This window comes from Chanos chanos, chromosome 7 (assembly GCF_902362185.1).
Source record: "Chanos chanos chromosome 7, fChaCha1.1, whole genome shotgun sequence".
Classification (NCBI taxonomy): domain Eukaryota; kingdom Metazoa; phylum Chordata; class Actinopteri; order Gonorynchiformes; family Chanidae; genus Chanos; species Chanos chanos.
Window position 1 is genome coordinate 31,643,033 of NC_044501.1, and position 24,874 is coordinate 31,667,906.

General features: G+C 39.4%; 1 protein-coding gene across 1 annotated transcript in view; it reads right to left on the reverse strand.

Annotated features, from left to right (window-relative positions):
- The window catches only part of kcnip4a (potassium voltage-gated channel interacting protein 4a), a 108,538-nt gene extending 99,445 nt beyond the window's left edge, over positions 1 to 9,093 (reverse strand). The window contains exon 1 of the mRNA XM_030779876.1: positions 8,955 to 9,093. Within this exon, the coding sequence (XP_030635736.1) occupies positions 8,955 to 9,093 (139 nt within the window). The remainder of the gene's footprint in view (positions 1 to 8,954) is intronic.
- Positions 9,094 to 24,874: the final 15,781 nt, after the last annotated feature.

Consider the following 24,874-nt stretch of genomic DNA (forward strand, 5'->3'; position numbering starts at 1 on the left):
TTTTAAACTGAGAACAAAACTTAAAGCATTTGTAAGCAGCAAAACCAGAACTCTTCGGTGTACACTGGGCATGGAGTGTAAGGACCGAGAGAGAAGAAAGATCAAGACAAATGAATGAAACCCATGAGTTTTGTTCTGTATCAGTTAATCATTTGTCACTTACATGGCCAAAAAGAAATTGCTAGAATGGCACACAATACCCTGCTGTCATAATTATGTCTTCTGACGGATCCTGGGGGTTTAACCGACAATTATTCAAATTTATGACATCTTCTCCTCTGACGATCTGTAATGAATTATTAAATCAGAGAGTAGGGTTGCGTCCCATGTCCACCACTTCACGGTGATTGCTTTGTGCTAAGAGTCAGATGTATGCATGGGCATTTAAACTGCTGGACCTACATTTCCCAAAAGGCCTGGGGAGTATTAAAAGAAGAAATTATCCTTTGCTCTAACTGCTAAACAATTATTTTGAATCGTTATTTAGGAAACTACACTGGTGATCTCAAATCATAAGCTCCTGCCAATGTAAGCTAGTGAGTTTGATTTCAAGGAAATTTATATATGAAATAGGTGAATTCATAATTATGCTTTGAAAAATTCCAAGGGAGCTACATTTACTCAGTAAAGAAAAAAACAAAACAACAACAACAACTTGAAAGAATTGCATTCAATTATTTGTCATACACCATGTCTTTAGCATTTAAACAATTCAGTGAGATTATCGTCTGAACTATTAAAGCTTTCTGAGTGACAGGCATGTGTTGGAATCACATTAGCTATGCACAATGCACAATGAGGATGCATAATCCAAAATCATTTGCTGTTAGAAATGCAACACAACACCAAGCTGCCATCAAGATATTTCCACAATCACTATGCTTCAAACAAACAAACAAACAAACAAAAACGACACACACACAAACAAAAAGATCCCACCTGTTACTGGAACACATCCAGCAAGTCTAGCACAAGCGCTTCTGAACAAATCAAATAGGTACGAAACCTTCGATCATTTATCTCACTACGTATATTTTACTTTTGTCTGTCCTTGTTGCTGTTTAGCATCAGCACTGCAGCACCATACTTGCCACTGTCACAAGAGCAGTAAGTTGGGTCCATGACAGGAAGAAAGTCACCAAAAAAAAAAAAAAGAAAAAGAAAATGGAAAACATGAAAGTCATATCTGCCCACGAGCGGTGAGATTTACAAGGTTTCACTGTACCCTGTATCAGTCAAACCACTATTTATAGATTACAGACCCACCACTGGAATACAGAAGTGTCTAAAGTAGGTTACCTGCAGAGAGCAAGGAGACCCACTTTAGCACCAGTATCAGTCTTAAGTGGAGTAAGTAGAAAAGAATCTGAGCAAACAGCCAGTCAATCTCTGCAGGAGTGAAAGATGAAACCTAATTGCTATAAACAGAGATAGGTCACCAGGGAACTGGGCTTTGAGCTCTGTAGTTTGGGAAATGATGCAGAGGCATGGGCCTCAAGGACGGATAACCAATGAATTCTCTGTTAGAGAGGAGGCGTAAGGCAAAAAAAAAAAGTGACGTTCATTTTTTTCAGTATGAACTGCACCGTGTAGCTGCGTCACAGTATCTTTTAAGAGGCTCCATACTGATCAGCTGACCACACCTAGGCATCAATGAGGTTTTTTTTTTCATGTTCTGCCTTTGTTTTCATTACAATTGTTACTATGGTGATTGAACCTGAAAAACACAAGCAGTCATATATCATACTCACTAAGAGAACCAATCCATCTCTGTCTCTCTCCAAAACACACACACACACACACACACACACACACAGATAGTGAAAATTAGCCTGATAGTGTAGCCATGACTGTGGCCATGGAAAGCGTCATTCTTTCTTGTGACAGCTCATATGACGTATCGAGTGACAGGTCTAAACCAACAGTCTGTCAACAGGTTACTTTAACAAACAGACGGCTGCTAAAAGGGTTGAAAACACAGGGCTATGGCCCACCTGTTAGTCACGTTTAGCCGCTAATCCTCTCTTTCATCGCCACTTATGCCCTGGAGTTTTCTGACCCTCTGTGTGGGGTAGTCCAACCAACGGAAAAGTCATTAGCTTAACGTTTCAGCAAAACAACAGCTAATGCTCACAAAACTATGTTTAACCATCATGCTAATTACATCGGCACCAACAATAAGGCGTTCTGCTTAGCTTCTCACACAGGCATTGTAATTATAGTAATGTATCAAAAGCTAGCAGCTGTGCTAATTACCACAACAGCTCATAGCCCTCCCTTAAGCAGCACAGCAGCCAAGCTGAGTGTAATCTCTTTTGATAAAAGATAGAATTGATATTTTATTGCATACTGAGGTGTATAGAATTCAGTGGATTGAAATTCCGCATTAAATAATGGGCAAAATGTGCTGTTTAAAAAAAACTCGGTGCATTTGTAATTTGCTGTTTACTTTCCTGTCATACAGTGTGGAAATTGAATACACAGACAGCTGTCATTCAATACTTTCGCGGCTTGTCCGTTGTGGGAGGGAAACAGACGTCGCTACAAACTCCCTTTCAGGATATGGCTAGGCCTAACTACTAGCTCTGCTGCTAAGGCAGGTAATTGGACCTTGCTCCACCACTGAAAGCCTGTACAATGGAGATAAGACAGCAAGAGAGAACATTCAAAAACACTGTCAGTAGAACAAACGCCAATCCATGTTTCACCTCTGTCCAAATGCAGCAAGATTCACAATAGTTCATTGTGCTCCTGTACCTACTTTCCGACGTCATTCACAGAGCTTTATGCATTTCCACAGCAAAAGATTCAAATTTGAATTTAAAGTGTCTCCTCTAAAAATTCAGACAGCACCATCCCAAGCTGTGTCAATCAGATGATCAAGAGACAGTACACCACTCTAAAACTATAGCAAGAAACTGCCTTTGAACTCAACCCCAAAGCTTCTCTTCTAGCTCACTCTAAAACAACTTAGCACACCATTTGTATTTGATGCAAGGTTGGAAATAAGTGAGGTCATCCAAATATAAAACAACATAGTTTTCAGTTCAAACAACCTAATCAAAATATGTTCCAATCTTTAAAATTCTTCACTGTTGACTGTTTATTCTCACCATTCCATTGGTTACAGTGGTAAACCTCTGATTACATGCTGTTAGCCCAAATTCTCAAATATCAGAAAATTCATTTAACTGTCTAATCAATTAAAAGCCATCTGTGTGCAAGTATGGCAGTTCAAAAAAGCCCGTTTCCTTGTAAGCGAGTTCGGCTTTCACGCGCAAATATACGCAGATAATCTCTGACTGTGACCCTAAAATGTAATTTCACAGTTCCGAGTTTGGCACCTGATGGATGAACAAAGGCTCACAACAGACTGCTGTTCCCGTGAGAGGTAGAGCACAATACAGCCAAGGGAAACCTTGGCATACTGTTTTGAAAGTAGAGCGGCGGTTATTAGTTACTGCCCAAGACACATTTTCACTTTTAGAATTTGTGTTTAAAAATGTTTGGATTTTTTTTTTTTTAGATCCGACACCTCACGACTGTGCTACTTGAATTCGCGTTTGAACGCAATGTGTTTAATGAAGTCTGTATTGCCATTCAGTTGGGCTCATTCTGAAAAATAGCTATTTTGTTCCTTATTCATGAACGTTAAGATAAAATGTTTGCTTTTTAGCCTTTTTCTTTTTCTATTTTTTCTCTTAGGATGAAACTTTGTCAGTAGGTTGAAAAATGTGCTAGATCAGCACATTTCCACATTGAAGCTTAACGCTACCTACTGAATGTTAATTCTCTTCTCCATTTGTGTCTCCGGTGCCCGGTGACAAGAGATGTCACAGATATCTCCATATTTCTACACCCCCCCCCCCCCCCCCCCCCCCCCCATTATCATTTATTCATTCTGTTCGCCCGGAACTTCATCAACAAACGGAGATCATTCATCCACAACAAGCTCTGTGCGGCAGCCAAAATCCTTGCTTCACCAAGCATCCCGCCTCACCCCATAACTCAGCCTCACTGAGGGAAAGAACACATTCATCTTCCAACAGGTTTACTTCTTATAATATCAAGCACATTAGGTTCTGAGGTTACTCTTTAACATAAGCCTCCCCGATCACCTTCGCATTAAAATTCATAAAGTGGAGTCTATATTTTATAAGGTATTGAGAACGTTATTGATCTGAATTCATTTGGGAACCGGGCCCTCTGAATGGTGAAGACGCATTGTAAATTCTTATGACTTACTCCATCTCCGAAATACCTCCAGAACAAAAGAGTTATCATTCACGTCATTCAGCTCATTATGTTTAATGACAAGTTAATGAGGCAAAAGACACGGAGACATTATGGAGATATACAGCATGGAGTCGTATAAAACTAATTGATCTTTACTTGCCGTTGTCTCTCAACTCTTCCCGTTTTCAAACCACACATTTCACAATCGTTTAGATGATAAATGTGTCACATTATTAAGGCTCCATTCATTTTAAACCCTCTGTATACATCATTCTGGTACTATAAACCATAAACCATTGTGTGTGGTATGCAATGTGAGTATATAACCAAACCCAGCAAGCACATCTGCACTGTGTTAAACATGATTCTGTTATTGTGATATTCTGTATTGCCACCTAATGGGCAAATGGAAGTTTACAATACCACATAGCATAAAAAGTAACAATACACATTTTCCAGATCATTCAGGCTGTTCATTAGTTTCAGAGGAATCTCTCTCATTCAGAACGGATTACCGTTCAGATAATTCACTTTTGTGCTGAAGATTGGTGATCATGTGCATTAGCTTATGTAAACTGGACAGTATTATAATATCCATCTATTGCCCCTACCTTGGAGCTGAAATGAAACATTCATACTTTTATGCAAAGTTACTTAATTAAATGTGTCCAATTGAAAATAACATGAGATTAAATACCTTATAAATACAATATCACAGAGTGCTGCACTGCAATATAATGGCAAACAAGGTGAGAACAACCTTTATACTTCTTGTGAGGGTCCTCTGTTTTGATCCACAGAGAGGAACCATGGAGATGTAGCGCCCTCTGTTGGTCATATGTAATATTACAATGACATTGCAGTCCTCAGGGGCTAATGGACAACCAGCTACAGTTGCTCTAAATCTTAGCCATTACAAAGCTGTCATCACATTTCAATAGCTCTACTGGTGAAGTCAACAGTTAACCAATGCAAGGTTAAGTCAAGGTTTTTTAGGTAAGGACTCCTTGCTCTCAGAACTTTAGCTTGGCTCCTGATTCAATTCATCAACTTATCATCGCATGTTTCATCAACTGAATCTGGATTGTCATGCTGAGCTAAACTGAATATTAAAAAAAACAAAGACAGTGAACACCAGGGGTATGGACTGGGAAACACTGAAAAAAAAAAAGATTAAAAGGATGAAATATACTTATATTGTGAAATATACTGCTACTAATATTACTTTTCACTACTTTGACACCCCCTCCTAAACATGAGCATCATCATCATCATAATCATTATCATCATCGTCATCACCATAAATGCTAGATTTTTTTAAATATAACACATCATGTTGAAAAAAGGCTACCCTTTAACATTATTAAAACAAGCTTTAAAACAAATGCTAACTTCAGAGAGAGGTATGTGACGGTTAATTCAGTAAGGGTAATACACTCATTAATGATCAATGAGTCTGTTTTCAGATGTTAGACCTGTTGCTCTTTTTTTTCCCCTTGACATTTATATTCCATCAGAGGGGCTGATATTTGAACTTCAATTACCAAGCCAATTAAAAACCAATCAGCCCACGTACCAGTCAACCCAGCAATCTGCAGGACATGTCTCTTTGTAGACTTCCTTACATTAAACATCTAATTTATGATCACATTACGTTTAATTATATTATTAATTAAGGATTATTCATGTATGAAAAGACAACCTAATTAGTTTCCATTTCCTATGACTTCCACAAATAAATAAAGTCCTGCTCTCCGACAGAGAAAGTTCCAGGACGTATGAGGTTTATATCTGACAGGGTTTCCATACTCCGGTCAAGAAGAGCCACGTGATTGGATAGCTGTCTTTCTCAGCACTGGCACAGCTGATTCAACATGTCTAATCACCAACCGTTTCATTGGTTGAATCAGTCTGTTCCACCGACTGGTGCTAAGCAACCATTGATTGACAGATCAGAATGGCAATATGACCAAGGGGAGCAATGTCAAACCTGAAAAGTTGTTGCTTTTTTTGTTTGTTTGTTTGCTGTTTTTTTTTTTTTTAGATCATCTTTCACTAAATCAGAAAATTACATTTTTTGATGACAGTGATGTAGTCTAGTATGGGGAAAATAAAGTGCATTATTTGAAGAAACACACACTGTTTTGCAGGCCTGTCACATATAAATTTACGTCACAGAAGTGGATTTGCACTAAATAAGAGAGAATTGCATTGCAAGGGTACGGAGACAAATACATACAAGAAAATCCATAGAAAATATCACAAATATAGAGGTAGGGTTAGAATTTGATTCTGCTTATATGTACTTTCTATATGTGTTGAACTGATATTGTCTGAGACATTCCCTGGTCCTTTCTCCTACATCCTGACAGAGATAATGCATGTCTGGCAGGCATGAATGTGATTATGTCCACACCAGAGGATCAGTCTGCGCTGAGACTGGGCAATATGGTTTCAGCCAAACAAACTCATTCTGTTCCCTATTCACAGAGGTCTGGACGCCGCAGTGGCACCCAACACAGGGGAGGACACAGCTGCTTACCAGGGCCAGGTGATTACAGGGTGGTGAGATAAATAATTTCATTATATGCACACACACGCACAAGCGCGCACGCGCACTCAGACACACACACACACACACACACACACACACACACAAAGGAGTTCATTATTTCTTCAGTGAAATGGCTTAAAACCTGCAGGTAAATGCATAATGCATAAAGGTATAAATTAGCATGTACAACTTTATTACACTGCTTTATTAGTAGCTCGACCTGGCACGAGAGGATTTTTCAGCAGCTTCACTGTGTTTGAATATTATGAAAAATCATAATAATCTGATGTTAAGAAGTTATATGGGGGTTGTATATTAAATTTAATAAAGATTATATGTCTATATCTATATCTATATATGTGTGTGTGTGTGTGTATATGGGTGTCCATATATAGATTACTTTACATTCTGAAGTTGCAGGTCACAGTATAGTGAATTACCCCCAGGCAACTCCAGGATTAATGTAATTGGGCATCAGAGACACATTTCTGAGAAAGTGCATGCATTTTGAACCCCAAGGACATAGCTTATTTTAAGTACTGCTTTTGATGGATTTGCTGACCTCCAGACTCATACTATTTTTATCATTTGAGATCCAATTTCATGTCTTCATGTGAAGTATCAAGAATGTAATGCATTTTTATCAACAACATTAGAGATATCAATACATTCACAAAAATCTGGAGGGGAAAAAACCTGAACTCTGACTATTTTTTATTATTTGAGTAGCAGTTTCATGTCTCAAAGAACACGAAGTTATCACGAGTGTAATGCATTTTCATCAACAACATTACGGGTATTGATAAATTCGCAAAAATCTGGAAAAAGAAAGAATTCTGACAGTGCTCCCGTTAAGCCTATCAGATAAAAGCGATGGTGAATCTGCGTCTCTGTACTCAATCAATTCACGCCAACCGTACTAAAAATGAATTTATGACAACTCACAAACAGGCCGCAATAGACTATGATTATTCGTTACTGGGAACGCGCTGTAAATCAGCAGAGACCGCTAAAAGCAAGAGTGATCGATAACGTATCAGTGCCTCTCTTTCTAGCTAACTCTGTCTGAAAGAGACTCAGGCTATCACCAGTCATGTCACAGTGACCAGTCTCCTACTGTCTCAGGTGTCTGCTGTCACTCTGGTATATGTATGTATGTATGTATGTATGATAGATAGATAGATAGATAGACGGATAGACAGACAGGATGGAAAATGTAAGGTGAAAAGGACATGCCAATCACTGAGACACAGCACGCCAACTCACACTGTAATAATATGATAATGGTATTATATTCAATCCAAAATCTAACTAATGTCTAATCTAATGTGGAATCTGCTGAAGCATCCTCCAAGCGCTATGAGAAAAATGAATTCAAGGACAGCGAGTCTAAACAACTTGGGATGTAGCTTTCAAGGCAAATTTAAAAACCCATGGATGTATGGATTTTTCTAGCTCATGTACGTGCTAAGCAGGACATCAGATGTTAGCGGGAGCTTTCTTATCCCAAACAGCCTTAAGTGTGAGAAGAGATGCCAACATGATTCAGTTATAGACAACGCTGGGAATAAAAAACATACCATGATGGTCCCAGTGGAGACCTACTATCGTCATTATCCAAACTGGGAACATCTGTGATGTTGGCATGATCATCAAACATTTACTTTATCGTGGAACTCCCGAGGAGCTGAAGCTCTTAATTGGTCCAAACAGAAGGACTTTTTCCGCAACTGTGGGTTTTTAAGATTTCACAAAGCAAACAACAAGATGTACTTGATAGACCGTAAAGTATTAGAGCTGAATAAAAGCAGTTCTTTGCCGCAACAGATTAGAGTCACCATATTATGAACATGCCTAGACACTACCCCATAGGAATTTCTATACCGATGCTCAGCGTTTTTTGTGCATAGGAAACAACACAACCAAACCAAGCTTTGAAGACAAGTAGTAGCACGGGGGTGGGGTGGGGGGGCTTGAATCAGGAACTGTGTCAAAAATAAAATCAGTGTCTGACCTCACACTGGAGTTTTGGCAGCGTTGAAACCGTTGACAAACATTTTCAGTGAGATTTACCTCGGCTGCCCTTGGCAAGTCCCTGGGTAAAGCAATTACGACAATAGCGAGCGTCATGGCAACGTCCGCCCCCTTAAGGGAGGGCTGGTACCTTTTTTGTTGGGCGACGCCCAGGTGATGATGCGACGAACCAGGCAGCAATTGAGAAGCACTTTCTTGGAGAGGCCATGGTCTCTGGGGAAATGTCGTAAGCCCTCCCTCCAGTGTGTCCTCTTGGCCGGAGTGGACATGACTGGGCCCAGGCTTAAACCACTAAAACACAGCACACGTTCAGTCACACTGTTGGATCTTTTGCCTTTGGATCTTAAAACAGCGGTTCTGCAAAATATATATAGAATCTATATATATTGCTATATATATAGAATCTATATATATTTATATATATATATATATATATGTATAGAATTCTGAGTTAATGTTTCTGAAATAGCCCTAAGAAGCATCTGCCTGATCACTTTGTTTCGACAGGACATAAGACTGAACACTAGAGGAATCCTGGTAAAATAAAGTCCTAAGCGCTTAGCTGTGTCAAACCCAAACAGAACAGGTGGACCTCTTCTCACTGACCTGGATTGAGTCATATATACTGCAGTAATATCCCTAAGAAGCAATCATAAGTACACATTAAAAAAAAAAAAACATACATGTGTATGCATGAGGTGGTGGAGTTTAACATAATGTCAAAACACTGAGATCTATACTGTGCCTCCATGGCTTTACTTTACCCGAAACACGAGTCTTTTGCTGAGGTTATTTGAGGGTATTTGTCCTAACTTAAAAGTCTGTCATTATTATCCCTTCCCAGGGAGCAAGCAACACCTCTCTCATACTCTTAGCGTGCTTTTCATTTTTAACATTTATAGACGAGACGTCTACAAATGTTAAAAATGAAAAGTAGTAACGTTTCACAGTTCAAAAGCAAGGACAAGCAAGTTAATCACACGACTGCTTTCTGTCATGATCTTGTGTTTCCACTTAATTGTTGATTTTCTTGTGGTATACAATGTCACTCTGTGTTGGTTAATTAAATATGTAGCATACTCCTGTACCTCTGTCCCGTGTAGATATGGTTTCAGCCACTTGAGGGTCTTGTGACCCAGAGTTTGAAAGAATAAACAGCCTTTATGTTTTATAAATGCTTACGATCATTCTGAGAAGATATGTCTAACTGTTCCCAATCCTGGGTAAAGACCTGCATATATTTTCAGTAGTGAAATTCTTCCAATACTTCACTCATATCTTGTAGCAAGAAATATGTGTAAGTGAAAAAATGACGATAAAGCACATAAATTAGTATAAGCAATGAAGCTAAAAATCTATATTTTTTCAAGAGGTCTGTGTGATATATATTCTTATAAAAGTCCTTTATAACTATCATTTTCCTACCTTGTAAGTTTGGACGAAATGCTTATTCTTCCCTGTTGAGTAGAAATACAATCCTCAAGCATTAATTCAGTGCCCTCCCCTTTTCTCTTCTTTGAAAGAGAATGAGAAAGAGCGCACGAGAGAGAGAGAGAGAGAGAGAGAGAGAGAGAAAGAGAGAGTGAGGGATGAGCAGAGTGGATGAAGTGGAGAGGTTGGCTTTCACTGGATTGTCTGGCCGCAGATGTAGCCCTCCGTCACCTCTGTCTCGCTGGGGGGACACCGCAAGCATTGAATCATCATCATCAGCTACTAAAGGTAGCCAATCAGAAAGCAGCCTTGTCCATTCATCTCAGTGACGGACACCTCGTGCGCGCATACGTACGCAGGAGCCACTCTGTGTTGTTCCCGTGAACACGCCCACTTAGATTTCTCTCACTGATATGATGAGTCTTCACCTCTCTCTCGTTCTCTCAGTCTTTCTCTCTCTGTCTCACGCATACACACAAACACTCCCATTCACTCTCAGTATCTCAGCAGAATACCCAACATACATCCCTTTCTTTTTCTTTTCCTTTTCTGTCCTCTCTTCTCTCTCTCTTTCTCTGTCTTTCACATACACACAAACACTCTCATCAACTCTCAGTATCACAGCAGAATACGCAATATACATCGCTTTCTTTTTCTTTCTCTTTTTTCTCTTTACTCTTTTCTCTCTCTCTCTCTCTCTCTCTCTCTCTCTCTGTCTCTCTCTCTCTCTCTCTCTCTCTCTCTGACTCTCTGTCTCTCTCTTTCTCACACAGGTTTGAGATGGATAAGGGCTGGAGCTCAGTCAGACTCCCCTGCTGATCAGAAGCCACAATTAGCAACCGAAACATTCTCCCTTCTCCAAAATCTCCTGCATGACCTGTGTGTGTGTGTGTGTGAGAGAGAGAGAGAGAGAGAGAGACAGATAGAGAGATTGCGGTTATTCACATAACGAAAGGGAGCGATTCACAGAAAACAAAACATATAATTATTTGTTAGCACAGAACTCAACACCTGCCAAGAGGTGCTGGCAGGCATGCTTGGAACATGGCGTGACACAAACTACGACAGTTTGTCATTGCCTGGCTGGGTTCTGTCACGCTGTTCAGCGGCTTTCCAATGATATGGAAGTAACTGACTGAATTCCTGGCTATTAAGCTAAAAATCAGTCAAAAATCACGTGAACTTTTGCCCGTGTACTGCTCACTGGTCCAACCAATGTCCTGTGAGTCCTAAAATGTAAATGACAAACTACATAATTAATTACAGTTTTTATTTCTGTACCCAAATATTAGAAAACAAGACATGGAGAATATTAGTCTATCCGTACTGTAATATGTATATGCGGATGTGTAGATACCTCATACCGTCATACTTTTTTTTTTTTTTTTTAGACTGAAATCAAGAAAAACACACTGCTTGGGCTATTTTTGATGCAATCTAAAAGAACCTCCACTCCAGTACCAAGTCAATCACACACGCTGTGCACTGTGAATACTGAGGAACCGAGAAAATGCTTTTTGGTTGAAACTGCATTCTTTTTTTTTTAATTACATATCAGAATCGATCTTGAGTCAGTTGCTTTCCTCATATCGCATTTGGGTAAATCAATACAGGTCACACTTCACCTGACGCAGCTGTCGCTACGGATGACGGCAGCCCGGTCAGATTTGATCCGGAAACCGCCGATATTGCCTTTGAAATAAATGCCAATGGGAGCACAAGAATCCAAAAAAACCCCCCAAAAAACCTGTCCACTGAGAACTAGTTGCCGTTTTCTCCTAATACTTTGAGTGAAACAGAGCCAAACAAAGTGAAAAACTCTGAAACATAACTGTATTGAAGTCTTGGCATTCCAAAACAAAAGAAAAGAAAAAAAAACAGTGAATAATCCTTTCCTATCTACCTCCCCCACTTGAATAATTTGGAGTGTTTTATTAATGACTCCTCCTACAGGGTCACATTAACGCCCAAATATAAAGAATGACGTGTTATCACCTCCTCTGCAAGGAGCTGGCTGCATAATGGAGAGCTAAACAGAGATTTACGACCTTCACTGTACGTTTTATTATGATAAAGCACGTTGCTGGAGAGAAACAGATAGGCTAAACTTTTAGAGAGGCAAAAACCTCTAAAGGGCAAAGAACGGCTAAGAGCATAATATATGAGGACGGCTTTCCAGTGGGAAATAGCCTGTCCAGGCTAGATTCAGCTGGATCAGTTTGTTGATCCGCAGAATCAAAATCCACACCATAGACGTTAAGGACGCAAAGTGAAAGTCAAACAGATCAGATATGTTCTGAGGTCAAATTCACCCAGGCACTGCATGCGGAGTCATGCGAAATATTGTGAGGAAAACACCACCCCCTGTCAAAGAAAGACAGTTTAGAAGTTTATCACCAAGAATTTTGATGGTTCGATGTCGTTAAAGGTTCCAAACCCTCCTTCCACTCTTAACGGAAACTGTCTTTAACTGTGAATTGGTTTTTTTTTTTTCCCTTTGTTTTTTTTTCGAGATGAGAGCACTTCTCTCTCAAAATCCAAGAGAAGCCAAACCCACGATGTTCTTCAGCTCCATGTCCTTCTCTTCACCGGGCCCATTTACTGTTCGTTTCTGAGACTTACCCTGAGAATACTCTATTTCTGGAATAGAGGTTGTGGACGATGGTTTATGTTTGCTTAGAGGCAGACTCCTGCGGGGCTGCTTAGCCTAATTAACAGAAAATAATTAGAGGAGTTGTCCCATAAAGGCACTTTCTAGAACGCATGCCAAAATCAACAATCCATAACTATAGCTGCTGTTCTAAATAGCACTGAAGTTTTGCAATTAGTCAGCTAAATGTATGAAATCCTACGGAGCTAATGTCAAGATGATTTTCTAAAGTGGATACTTCACATGAAATCTCACAAAGAGAGAGAGAGAGAGAGACACACACACACACAGAGGGAGACAGACAGACAACCAGGCAGGTGAGCAGCCAGACAGAGACAGGCAAATAGATAGACAGACAGATAGATAGATACATAGATAGATAGATAGATAGATAGATAGATAGATACTCTGTAAGTCTTTGGGGAGAAATTTTGTTTACATCCTGGACATTGATATAAAAGCTGAACCATTGCATAATGACACACAACACTGACAATATTTTAATTAGTAACTGACACAACTGGCCCACACAAACCCCTCACTTATCCACATTCTGAACGACTAAAGAGGCATTAAAGCACGGCAAGGCAAGAGCAAAGTAAGAAAGTAGTGCCCTTATTCCTGACTGACTTTGCTTAAGCCCCGACGAGTGTACTGTCTTTTTTTTTCCAAAGTCATTTCCTATGGCGAGCTGGCAGCTGGCTGACAGTAGATAGGTGTGTGAAACACAACGGGAGCAGACAGAGTATGCCGTGAGCACGGGACGCCAAAGGCTCCTGCATCAGCGCTCTGACCTTGGCGTTAGAGACGCGCGGCCGAGCGAGCGAGCGAGCGTGGCAAACGACTTCCCGTCCGTTCACACGACGGCCAATCGAACGGGGCTGTCAAGTTTAATGGAGCGATTTTAAAAGGAAGCAGTGAGATTGAGAGATGTTGTTTGTTAGAGGTTTTTTTTTTGTTCTTCTTTAATTAACAGGATACGTGATGAAACGTCTAAATTTGATACAATGAGAGACCACTTTGCAAGAAACTCAATGCCCTCCTTGTTCCGGGCTATAAACCAACTGATGTTGTCACTTATCACTCCTTGTCACTTGAGTGACTTAGCTAACGGAAGGTTTAGCATAGTAACTGGGTCAAGTTTAATTGTCAATTTGAGGATAATTGTGTTTGATGCTGTGAATTCCTTTATGAACAGGACATTAATATTTCAATACCATACATTAATTAAGATGCTTTCATATCTATTTCGGGAAGACCAGTAATGGGACAAGGACAAGCTGGTTCTCTTTAAGCTGTAGGGGAGCATAAGGGCAAAACATTTTCATTTTTTCCGTAATTATGTGAATCAGATTCACAGCTGTGTTTTTGTACGACCCACGTACACAACTATGCTATCATTTATACTCTCTACCGCAATCTCAAAAATATGCCAAGGGTTTTAAATTAAGATTTAAAAGTGGAGGGGATAAAAGTTGCATTGGATGCTAGGGGTCAAAAGGAACGTTATCAGTGAATGACTTAAAAATCAAAGCGAACAAAATTAATTCAACATAGCCCAATGTTATAGGACAAAGATACCTACCACTGTAACTGTATCATCCATATTTAAAGTATATATTTTATTTACATATACATTTACATATCTTTTAACCCAAATAAAAAGCAGGCGCAGTTCCGTTTAGGAGCCTGTGAGGAATGTTTCAGCTATTTATCATGGATCATGTCATCACTATTCTTCACCACCTTATTAGTTTACACTGTAAACAGCCACCTTTTAATTATATGACACTAATACTTTATTAATTAATATGTGTTAAGCTGAGCAGACAAATTATAGTAGGGTTATGTTACAATGGACTTAGCTGCTAAACAAATTCAGCTGGCCTGTCAAATATTGACAATAGACTCTGGTCAAACATCAAAAAATTGTCAAAAACATTTCTGATATCAGTGGAGGGGGACAGTTGTCAAGGGAGACATGTCTGCGCATGCCATTTTAAAAAGGTCCCAGCTGACACAATTATAATTCTTGTTTTCATTTTGTGAATCAAAATTTAGCTAAAGGAAAGGTTTTCATTTTTTGTTTTTGCTATTGCTCAGTTTTTACAGAGTATTACAACATAACCTGTGCTATAGGGCCAAACCTGTCCACAGCTCTAATCCACGGCGTGTCACTGTGACATTTAGAAACTATACTCTTTTAGTCACTACACAGCTGAAGGTCATTATGTATGTATGTATGTATGTATGTATGTATGTGTATATGTATGTGTGTTTGGATTCCTAGACATACATACATGATACAGCCATATAAGAAAAACACTTCTAGGAGAGAAATATACTAATTTAATCCTAAAATACGCTTTAGTCCAAATGTTAAACAATTATTTTTAAACTGGTGAGTTGTTTTCAGGAAGGTCAAGTGATATGACTTGTAAATGTAAGGACACTCATTTCCATAAGACTTGATAAAATATAACTGACACTTGTTCGTTTTTCCTCTAATCTCACATAATCCACACGGTCGCAGAGTGAAAACTGTATTCAATATTCAGTTCTTTACTTCAATGCTACGTAAACACTGTTGTCAGAAAACGTCAGTGAGTTTAGAAGTCAACCGCTGACATTCTGTCTCATGCCAAAGTAGGTTCACTGGCTTTCTGTAAAAGTTAGATTTCATTGTCAGGTAATACTGCTAACATGTAAGGCCCTCAAGGGTCTGGCTCCAGCCTCCACCATCAATCTTCCCTTCGACTTGTTCCTCTACCTCTGGTCCTTTGATTCTGCTAATCTTCACCTTATTCACAAATCAAAGCCTGGCACTTTTGGTGTTAGTCTCTTTTGTGTTGCTGCCCTTCATTTTGTAGAATTCTTGAACTCCTGGCTTGACAAAGGCAACGTTGGTTATTCAAGTTAAAGCAAAAATAAATTTTTTAGCACTTCATTCATCTTTCTGCTTTAACAGGTTTTCTATCTATCTATCTATCTATCTATCTATCTATCTATCTATCTATCTATCTATCTATCTATCTATCTATCTATCTATCTATCTATCTGCCTGTCTGTCTGTCTGTCTGTCTGTCCATCTATTATTTTCTATGTACTTTTTATTTTATTATAATCTTTCTAGTCTTTATTTGTTATCAGTAAAGTTTATTACAGTTGTTCTTTGTCTGTACTCCACTCTGAGTGAAGTTATCAGCTTAATTCTGTCTGCTAAGTTTTCTTGATTCCATGCATGGGAAGGCTTGATAACCTGCCCTTTGTGTTGGATTCTTGGTAGAATTCAGATTGTGTCTAAGTATTGCAGTATGTGTCTCTGTGTGGTTTGATTCATACATACATTGTGTCCAATCAATAGTTCTGCTGATGCTAGAGTAATTTCCATCTCTCTCTCTCTCTCTCTCTCTCTCTCTCTCTAACACACAAACACAAACCCCATTTCCCTTTCTCTGTCCCCGTTAGTCAATGTAAAGGAATGTTTTCATCAATTATTCAGCTAATGTGCCGGGTAACAGGAGATAACAAGTGCCACTTTACTAGACAGCCTGCTACAACAGTCCATACAGCACAAACACTGCAGCTCCTGTTTTCCCTTAGGTAAGACTGTGTTACACGGCCAAGTGAAGTGAAAGACAATGCACTTAAAACCCTCCTTACATTGCCTCAGAGGTTTAAAGTTAACTTCTCACACTTGATTTCATTGATTGGTTTCTAAGCTTCTAGGTCGCAGACTGAAAGTCTAACAAGATAATGAACTCCCAGTGACATTCAAGTGACATTCAAGTGACACCGAGTGGCGAGTTTTATCAACCTGCTCTTTTACGCGATAAACTATATAAATGCATTATTGTGTCTTATTCTTTCACATTCATGAAATATTTCTGTATTATATGTGATATTGCAAACAAAACACAGCCACAGCAATACATGATACATGCTGCGATACATTTACCTTAATTCTGTTCTCTAAAATTCTACATCTTCTCTTTGTTTTATCAAAGGTGAAAAGGGGTATTTTGTGTTGACTTTTTTGGTTTGATTTAGGCAAAATTTGTTGCTGTTTAGCTGTGTTTAACCCAGGTTAGCTGTGTGCTTTGTTTTTGTGTTCATTCTTTTTTTATGTGGGTACTAAAATATATCTAAAACTGCAATCGTATTACTGTGTAATTATGTATACACTTCTAGCAGGTGAGTAATTTTCTGTTCACTGCAATTTACAAAGGCAAATGAAAGTTTCATTGGAAAGACTACTGCAGACATTCCACAGTACTCTGTATAGTGCAACGTCAACAGCCCAATGGCCAAACGAAACCGCAAGGGACGTTGGACATCATACTATTATTTAACTAGCCGACTGTTCTCCCTGCAGCTCTTAATGACGCTGAGAGAAACGGAGACAGGGAGAGCATGTCCTCATGTAGCCACTAGAGGTCAGTCTTGTACATTGTCACAGAGGGATTTTCACTTAGACTGATCTATCGCTCTCCGGAGCCTTTTGCTGCCTCTCATGTCTGTGGAGAACTGACAATAAGCATGGTAATAAAACTAGCACTGAATCGGCTCCTCCGGGCAGGAAGACACAAAAGATAGCGAACATCTGTCAGGTTATATCCACTTGAAAAATCGCTTGTGACAAAATGAGGAGAGATAGCTTTCAGTGAATTATGAATCGGAGGGGAAACTGTCCTCTTTTTGTGTAAAATGTAAATGAGAACCTTGGTCTGCTCCTTTCATCAGCTTTCATCAGAACAGTGATGCCTAAAGAAAATGTAGACAGCGGAGAAAACAGGTATATGTTACATGAAAGGAAATGGAAAAACACAGATTAATAGAGTTTTTCATGGTGTCATGTCACTTTATGTGCCGCCTAAAACTGGCTGCCTAAAAAAAGGAAAAAAAAAGTTGATACTTCTGAGCAAAATTTTATTAAACATTGTCTAATCGTGGAATATCCAAATGTAATTGCTACAGAGTACATTAATATATTTCCAATATGTTTCCCCTGCCATTTGTTTAAGAAATTAAAGAAAGAAAGAAAGAAAGAAAGAAAGAAAGAAAGAAAGAAATGAGTGAACAGCTTCTTGCAAATGACACGCATATCAGATTATTCGGAGTCCGATGGCAGGGACCGTAGTCGCTTAGAGAGTATGAAAAATCGTTCAGATGATAAGAGAGTTGCATCAGTGACTGTGTTTTGATCTGCGACTCCACTGCGTGCATGCCTGTCGTCAGAGTTTGTCACCTCTTTGATCTAACCGTAGTCAGCTCATTTATCCTGAGGTCAAACATTACATAATATACGTACACGCCGATGTAAACCTGTTACCCCCACAGTCTAAAATACATTCATCAGAATAGATTTGAGCGATCGATAGCTTCAAATCAATCGTCTTGTATCAATATCATTGATGAATATTTCATTTTACTTTTTTGCCTGCAGATAGGTGTCAAATCCATGTTAGAGTTAACTCTCCACTCATGATCCAGTCTGTAAGATTTTACGTCTTTATTTCAGTTTATTACGATAATAGGGCAGAGACGAGAGAGAGAGAGAGAGTTGAGGTAAATTTCAATTAGCTACGAGTGCTCAGATAATGCTGAACTTGACAGTCTCAGGTTTATACTGGTTCACCCATGATTTACCACAGTCCATTAAGATGCCAGAAGGCCAAATGCTCGTTAAATACTATCGTAAAAAGCGCGCGATTAATTTGTGAACCGTTCCGCAATGCATCAGTGCCAAAAAGACACTGTCAGAAATTTTGCACCTGTATTCAGCATCGTGACTGTAATAAGAGGCTTATGGATTGTGGGGGAAGAAGGGCCCACAGCTTTTTTGTTTAAATTATTGATTACACTAACATTTCAAGTACCTTTCGATGCTTAACAATTCATCAATTGCCCGTCAGGAATAAATTAAAGGTGCACATTTTGTCTTTGCTTTACTGACACTTTGATCAGGAGAAGTAACAGAAGAAATGAGAGGGTGGCAGAGAGAGAGAGAGAGAGAGCACAGCTGTGTTTCACAGCAGTATTATCTAAGCCTCCTGTCAGTGTGGATAATTCTTAATATGACAAAAGAACACAATAGCAAAAGCACTTCACTCGACCAATTTTAAATGTAATCTAAGTGATAAATAGCACCCAAAATCCTTGACAGGGCCTCACTCAAATTTGCAAGAAAGCACTTTGGAGGACTGTGAGAAGGAGGTGGCCAAGTGATAGCATTGTGCCCCTGCCACATTCTTTGGCAAGGAATCTAAGTAAGCAAAAAAAAAAAAAAAAAAAATATATATATATATATATATATATATATATATATATATATAAAGGGAGTGGATTTGTAGCATACAAGACTGGAGGGCAAATCAAAACATGAAAGCCTGTCCGTTTTCCTTTTTGCCCACAGCGATCATAAACAAACGCCTTCTGTTAGCTCTTCCCTTAGAGTTTATTCCTCTCTCTCTCTCTCTCTCTCTCTCTCCACCACCTCGGCCTGGCCCTTCTCCGACGGCAGGCAGCCATGCTGGCAGATGCTCGTGATGGAAAAAAAAAAAAAAATTGGCATCACCGCAAACAAAACCTGGCGGGAAAGGCCCAAGAGAAAAATGGAAAGTGCTCCTAGCAATTAATCCTCAGTTTTCCATGTGCTGTGTTTTTTTTTTTTTTTTTTTTTTTTTTTGGGGGGGGGGGGGGGGGGGGGGACTTTCTGTTCTAAAGCACAGGGAGACAATCTGGTGAAGAACCTAAGAACTTGTCCTCGTTCTAACGGACAAACGGCACACAACGTAAAGGGTTTGCCCACGTTCTCAATTCTTCCTTTTTTTTGAGCTCACAACTCTATGTTTGTCATTTCTCTGGCAGAAGCTCTCCCAATGCTTTTCAATATGCGAGTTCGGGAATTTGATTGGCCATTTCTGCAGTAGAAAGTACAATTAAACAATGAGTAGAAGCCAAAACACTAAAGTTATCAAACAATGAAGAGAAGAAACCTTGATTATATTTTAACAAAACTCTAATTACATGCATGATATCATCCAGAAGTTCTCCGACTGATAAAAGTTCATTTGTCCGATTGGACATTTGATCAATATCATCCCGACATTCTTAACATGACAAGCCATGCAAGACCAAACATAACATCAATACGGTTTAAAATCAGTGATATATCTGTTAAAGTAACTATTGTAGTTTGTACAGCTCTGCTTCCAGAGGGAAATCCTAACCATTGATCCAAAATCCTTGAGTGTCAAAACCTAGTTCTGAAACAAGTTATTTGACAGATTCAGACCAAACTATTCGTCACTGCGGAGAACTAACACACGGTTGATGGGCAGAGAAACATGGTTTGGCTTTTCCGGAGGACCTTCACGCACTTCTCATGTGGTCTGCTGTCTGCTTTGTTCTGTCTCTTCACATCTCCAACTAAAGCCCTCATGAAATGGATTTCTTGCTGTTGCTAAGACAATACATAACACTCTGAATCACAACCAAACTGCACACTACTCCTCGCCTAACAAAACTGTTTGAGAAACTTCTATAACTGTTGGAAAGAATTGTAACAACCCTTTGAGGTTCACAAACTTGTGTTGTGACATGAGAAGAAAAAAATATCAAAGGACATGAAGGGCCGGCCAGAAGTCTAAGACAAAATGATAGATTTCAGAAAGGAAAGCACCGTTATGGCTCTGACCCAGGCTTCAGTTTATTCAAAGCAAATCATGTTAATATCTTAAGTTAACTACTTAACTTGTTAACCATGAGCTGTGAGATGAAAATGAACCTGTCCCTCATCTGCTTATTGAAACCGCAGCAAAGCTCTGTGTTTAGCAGTCCACTAAATATATATATATATATATATATATATATATATATATATATATATATATATACACACATATAAAATGTAACATGCAACATTTATGGTGTACACTAGAACTGTTATCTAGGGCAAAATCTTTTTTTTTTTTTTCCCCCACCAAGCATTGAAAAGTTATAGGTGCACTGAGTATTATCGGTGTCCTCATAAAGAGATGTGAGATTAAACTAAACATTTGATATCGATTATCGTGACTGGCATAACGGTGCGATCTGCTACTTCAAATCACACACAAACGTCTCTGCTCCTGGCCACTTGCTGAGGACCATCTGTGTCCAACAGTACAGTGAGAAGCTTGTCAGACAACCTGATGCACCAAAAACAACAAGGGACACGTCGCTTTCCCACCGAAATAATCAATTCATCAGTGTTTTAATAACCTTTCCATTTTAATTAACTTTCTCAAAGCAATCTAACAAAGAATTCCTTGAGGCGTATTTGTAGAGAGAGAGCGCTTCGCTGTTGAGACGTCTCTAATAACCACATTCATGCAAACACAACAATGAGACATTGTTTGACTTGCTTTCTGTGTGAACTGTGAAGACGGTCGTGTTGGCGGTTGCTGAAAACAAAACACTTGACTGTCTTCGAGCGTATCCTTCAGGAACGTGATAAGTTGCTAAAAGTATGTCACTTAACTGGAGTCCAAACACTAAAGTGTTCAAACAGTGAAGCTAAGAAATTTTGATTACATTCGAACAAAACTCTAATTACACGCATGACAGAACTCAGAATTTCTCTCACAGCCCATACCAGACCAAACACAACGCCAGTGCAGTTTAAAAATTAGTCATTTAACTGTTCAAATCAAAGTTAGTATCTTAACTATACAGTCGTTTGGAAGGTCTAAAAGGGACAAGTGCCATAAGTTGATTGTGTTGCCCATTAAAGAGATGACCAAACCAAACAACCAGTGAGATGTAGAGTGACCCCGGCTGTCACCGTCACCCAAACAGGAGAAGACAGCGTCAGCAAGTGTGGCCACAGCTGAAGTCCAAATCACGAGTCCCACATGTCAGACACACCTCTGCACCGTGCAACGCTTCCTTAACTGGACGTATCACTCAGAGGACCATGAGCAGCCAGACAAAACAAACCCATCCCCCACTCCCTCCACACCCCCCCCCCCCCCCCCAACACCACCCCATCCCCCCAAAAAATGCAAGTCTGAGCATGATTTAAGTTCTGATTTAAGAGGAATTGAAATGATGGATTTTGATAGGGATTTGGAGTGTAACTGAAAACATTTTAAACAGATTTGCACTATGACTTATCTAGTTGTTTTTAAAAGCAAACGTTAAGTGTAAGTGTCTTTAAGATTCTGCTGTTTACACAGGCTTAGGAAGTGGTGTGAATGTAGGAGAGACAGGGGCGGGGCAGAGATACGGAAGGGTTGGCTTGCATGTATAGAAAAAAAGAAAACACCTGTTAAACAGGCAATTGTGGTTTGAACACACCCCAGAAAAGAAACCAGATAAATAAACAAGGAGCTGTTTTCTGAAATTCTACAAAAAGTCTATTAATGGTAATACACATTCTGCATTTTAACTTTGAATTAAATGAACATTCTGATAGCCCTTTCTATTTTTACCTGGAATAAAAGCTTAGATCAGTAGAGCATAGCTAGCTAACTACACTGATCTGGTTTACTGAAACCACCGAAAGGGTCCTATTGCACGTCTAGCATCTCTGATTCATGTAATTGTCAGTATATACCTCATACCCAGGACCCAAGCACAGAGAGAGAAAAGAGGAATCAGCAGTTACGCCATACTGAGAAAATCCTGAATCTTTAGGGAACCGCACCGCAGACCAAGTGTCAAAGCTAACAACTTACAGAACAAGCAAAACCCACCAAGAATACCAATGAGTTTTACCATTGATTCATGTGGGCTTTGTTTGTAAATTCTAAAGCTTTGCATGTGTAATAGGTTTGATCTCAGATCGGCTGTAAGGCCAGAAGACGGTAAGGGGTAAGGTGACTATGGAAGCCAAACGCTTAATGCTCAAATTGTTTTAAATGTCTTCGGATTCAGAGAAGGCCGTTAAAACACCGAAAGAGAGATACGTGTTTGTTTTTTGGAAAATTTTTCTCCATACAAAAAAACGAACATGTGTTTATTGTTGGCTCTATCGTTACCTCACAGAATACCTGCTATTGCTAGCCTCAGCAGACTTGTTATAGTCTGTATGTAAATCAGAGAAGAAAGGTTTGCAGAGCAACATGGATTGCATTCGCCAGTGAGTGGGAGAAATGCTTATGGTTTCCCTGGCTTGGGTTTCAGATACAAATGATTTGAAAAAGAAGGGTTCGTGTTTGGAGAATTTTGATTAACTTAAATCGATGGCTATTTTTTTTCACCTCCGCAGCCCTCAAAATACAATTACTGTAATGTTTACCATGTATACTTTTTGCTAGAATGAAAAGGGCAAAGAGGAAACATCTTTTAGGTGAATTGTAACAAGCTGCTGTCCTTGAAACGATTAAGAAATGGATTCTGTTATTTACAAATAAATGACCCCAAGGCTTAAGCACGATCCATTTGATTTACACTCACACGTTTTACACTCATACAGTGAAATAAATATACAGAGGCCAGGTTACTCTGATTTGCATGGATGGAAGTAAATCATTACACTGGTTTAGTACAGTGAGCAGCCCCACTGTTATCCACTGTATCCACAGCTCCACTGTTTATCAATACAACAAATTCAGAACCACAAAGTTTAAGTCAAAACATGATACAGCACCATGACTGAAAATCATCTTTTTCTACCTGTGGCACAAGCTCACAATACACACACCTCTGAAAGATGATGACTACTGAAGGAAGATTTTTTTGGGGGTGGGTTGGGGGTTGGGGGTTCTATTCCTTTGAAGCACTTTTGGGACTTAAAAGCATGAAGCAACTTAGTATGTATCTGTAGAAACAGGACATTGTGGGACACAGATTATGAATAACTCTATTGCAGACTAGGATTTCTCAAATCATAACCAATTTACCGCTCAATAATTCAATGATACAACATATGTTAAGTGACAGCACAAGGAATAAAGATGTTTCTGCAGGAATTATGCACCATATTTTGACTACACAAACACACACACACACACACACACACACTCAGATGCACACACGCACACTCGCACACACACGCGCGCACACACACACACACACACACACACACACACACACACACACACACACACACACAAATGCACGCACTTGACCATGGATTTTGCATTTAAGCACATAGTGTAGTTTATTTCCGAACATTTGCAGGAAGGAAACTAAAGAAATGATCCAGAGAAGATTTCCCCTGGCTGTTTTCCCCCATTTTAGCCACTATTAAAACCATGCTCGTCTCATCATTTTGTATAGAGCACCCTCCATGCTTGATTACGGCGGACAAGCACTTTACAAATAAGCAACAAAGTAAACAATCAACAAAAATGGACTTAGGGTCGATGCTTGGGACAAAAAAAAACCCCCCCAGCTCTTAAGGAAGAGCAATTATAACCTTAATTAGTATGCCATCGTTATAGTCACAGTGACCTGTGTCGGGATAATGAGAATTTGACTGCAGTTGGGAGCTCTGTACAAAAGCACTGACATGCCTGAGGAAAACCCATCAACTATAACGGCATGATAATCTGCTTGGAGAGCGGCCAACCACAAAGAGCGCCACAGCAGGACAGAATAAAGCAGCGGGACCAGGACCGGTGGTCGATACCACATCTTCGACCAGCTGTATATCCAACCGTCTCAACCTCCTTAGAAACGGATTCAAACTGGTTTTAGAGTGTACACACACATGTCACTCTCACTTCAGTTTCAAAAGGAAAAAAAAAACAACTTTTTGCAGTGAAGGCTTATACCCCATCCATCAGTCTCGTGTGGTATGGTGTCTACATATTACTGTTGTGCGGAGTTCTACTGTTACATTCCTTGGAGAGAAAAAAACAAAACTATCAGAGAATGCTGCAATTTTTAGTGGCTACAAAAGACAGGGTACAAAGACTTTAAATATAGGTACTCTCTATGAAAATACATACTCAGGTAGAATGTATGCATTTCTTGCA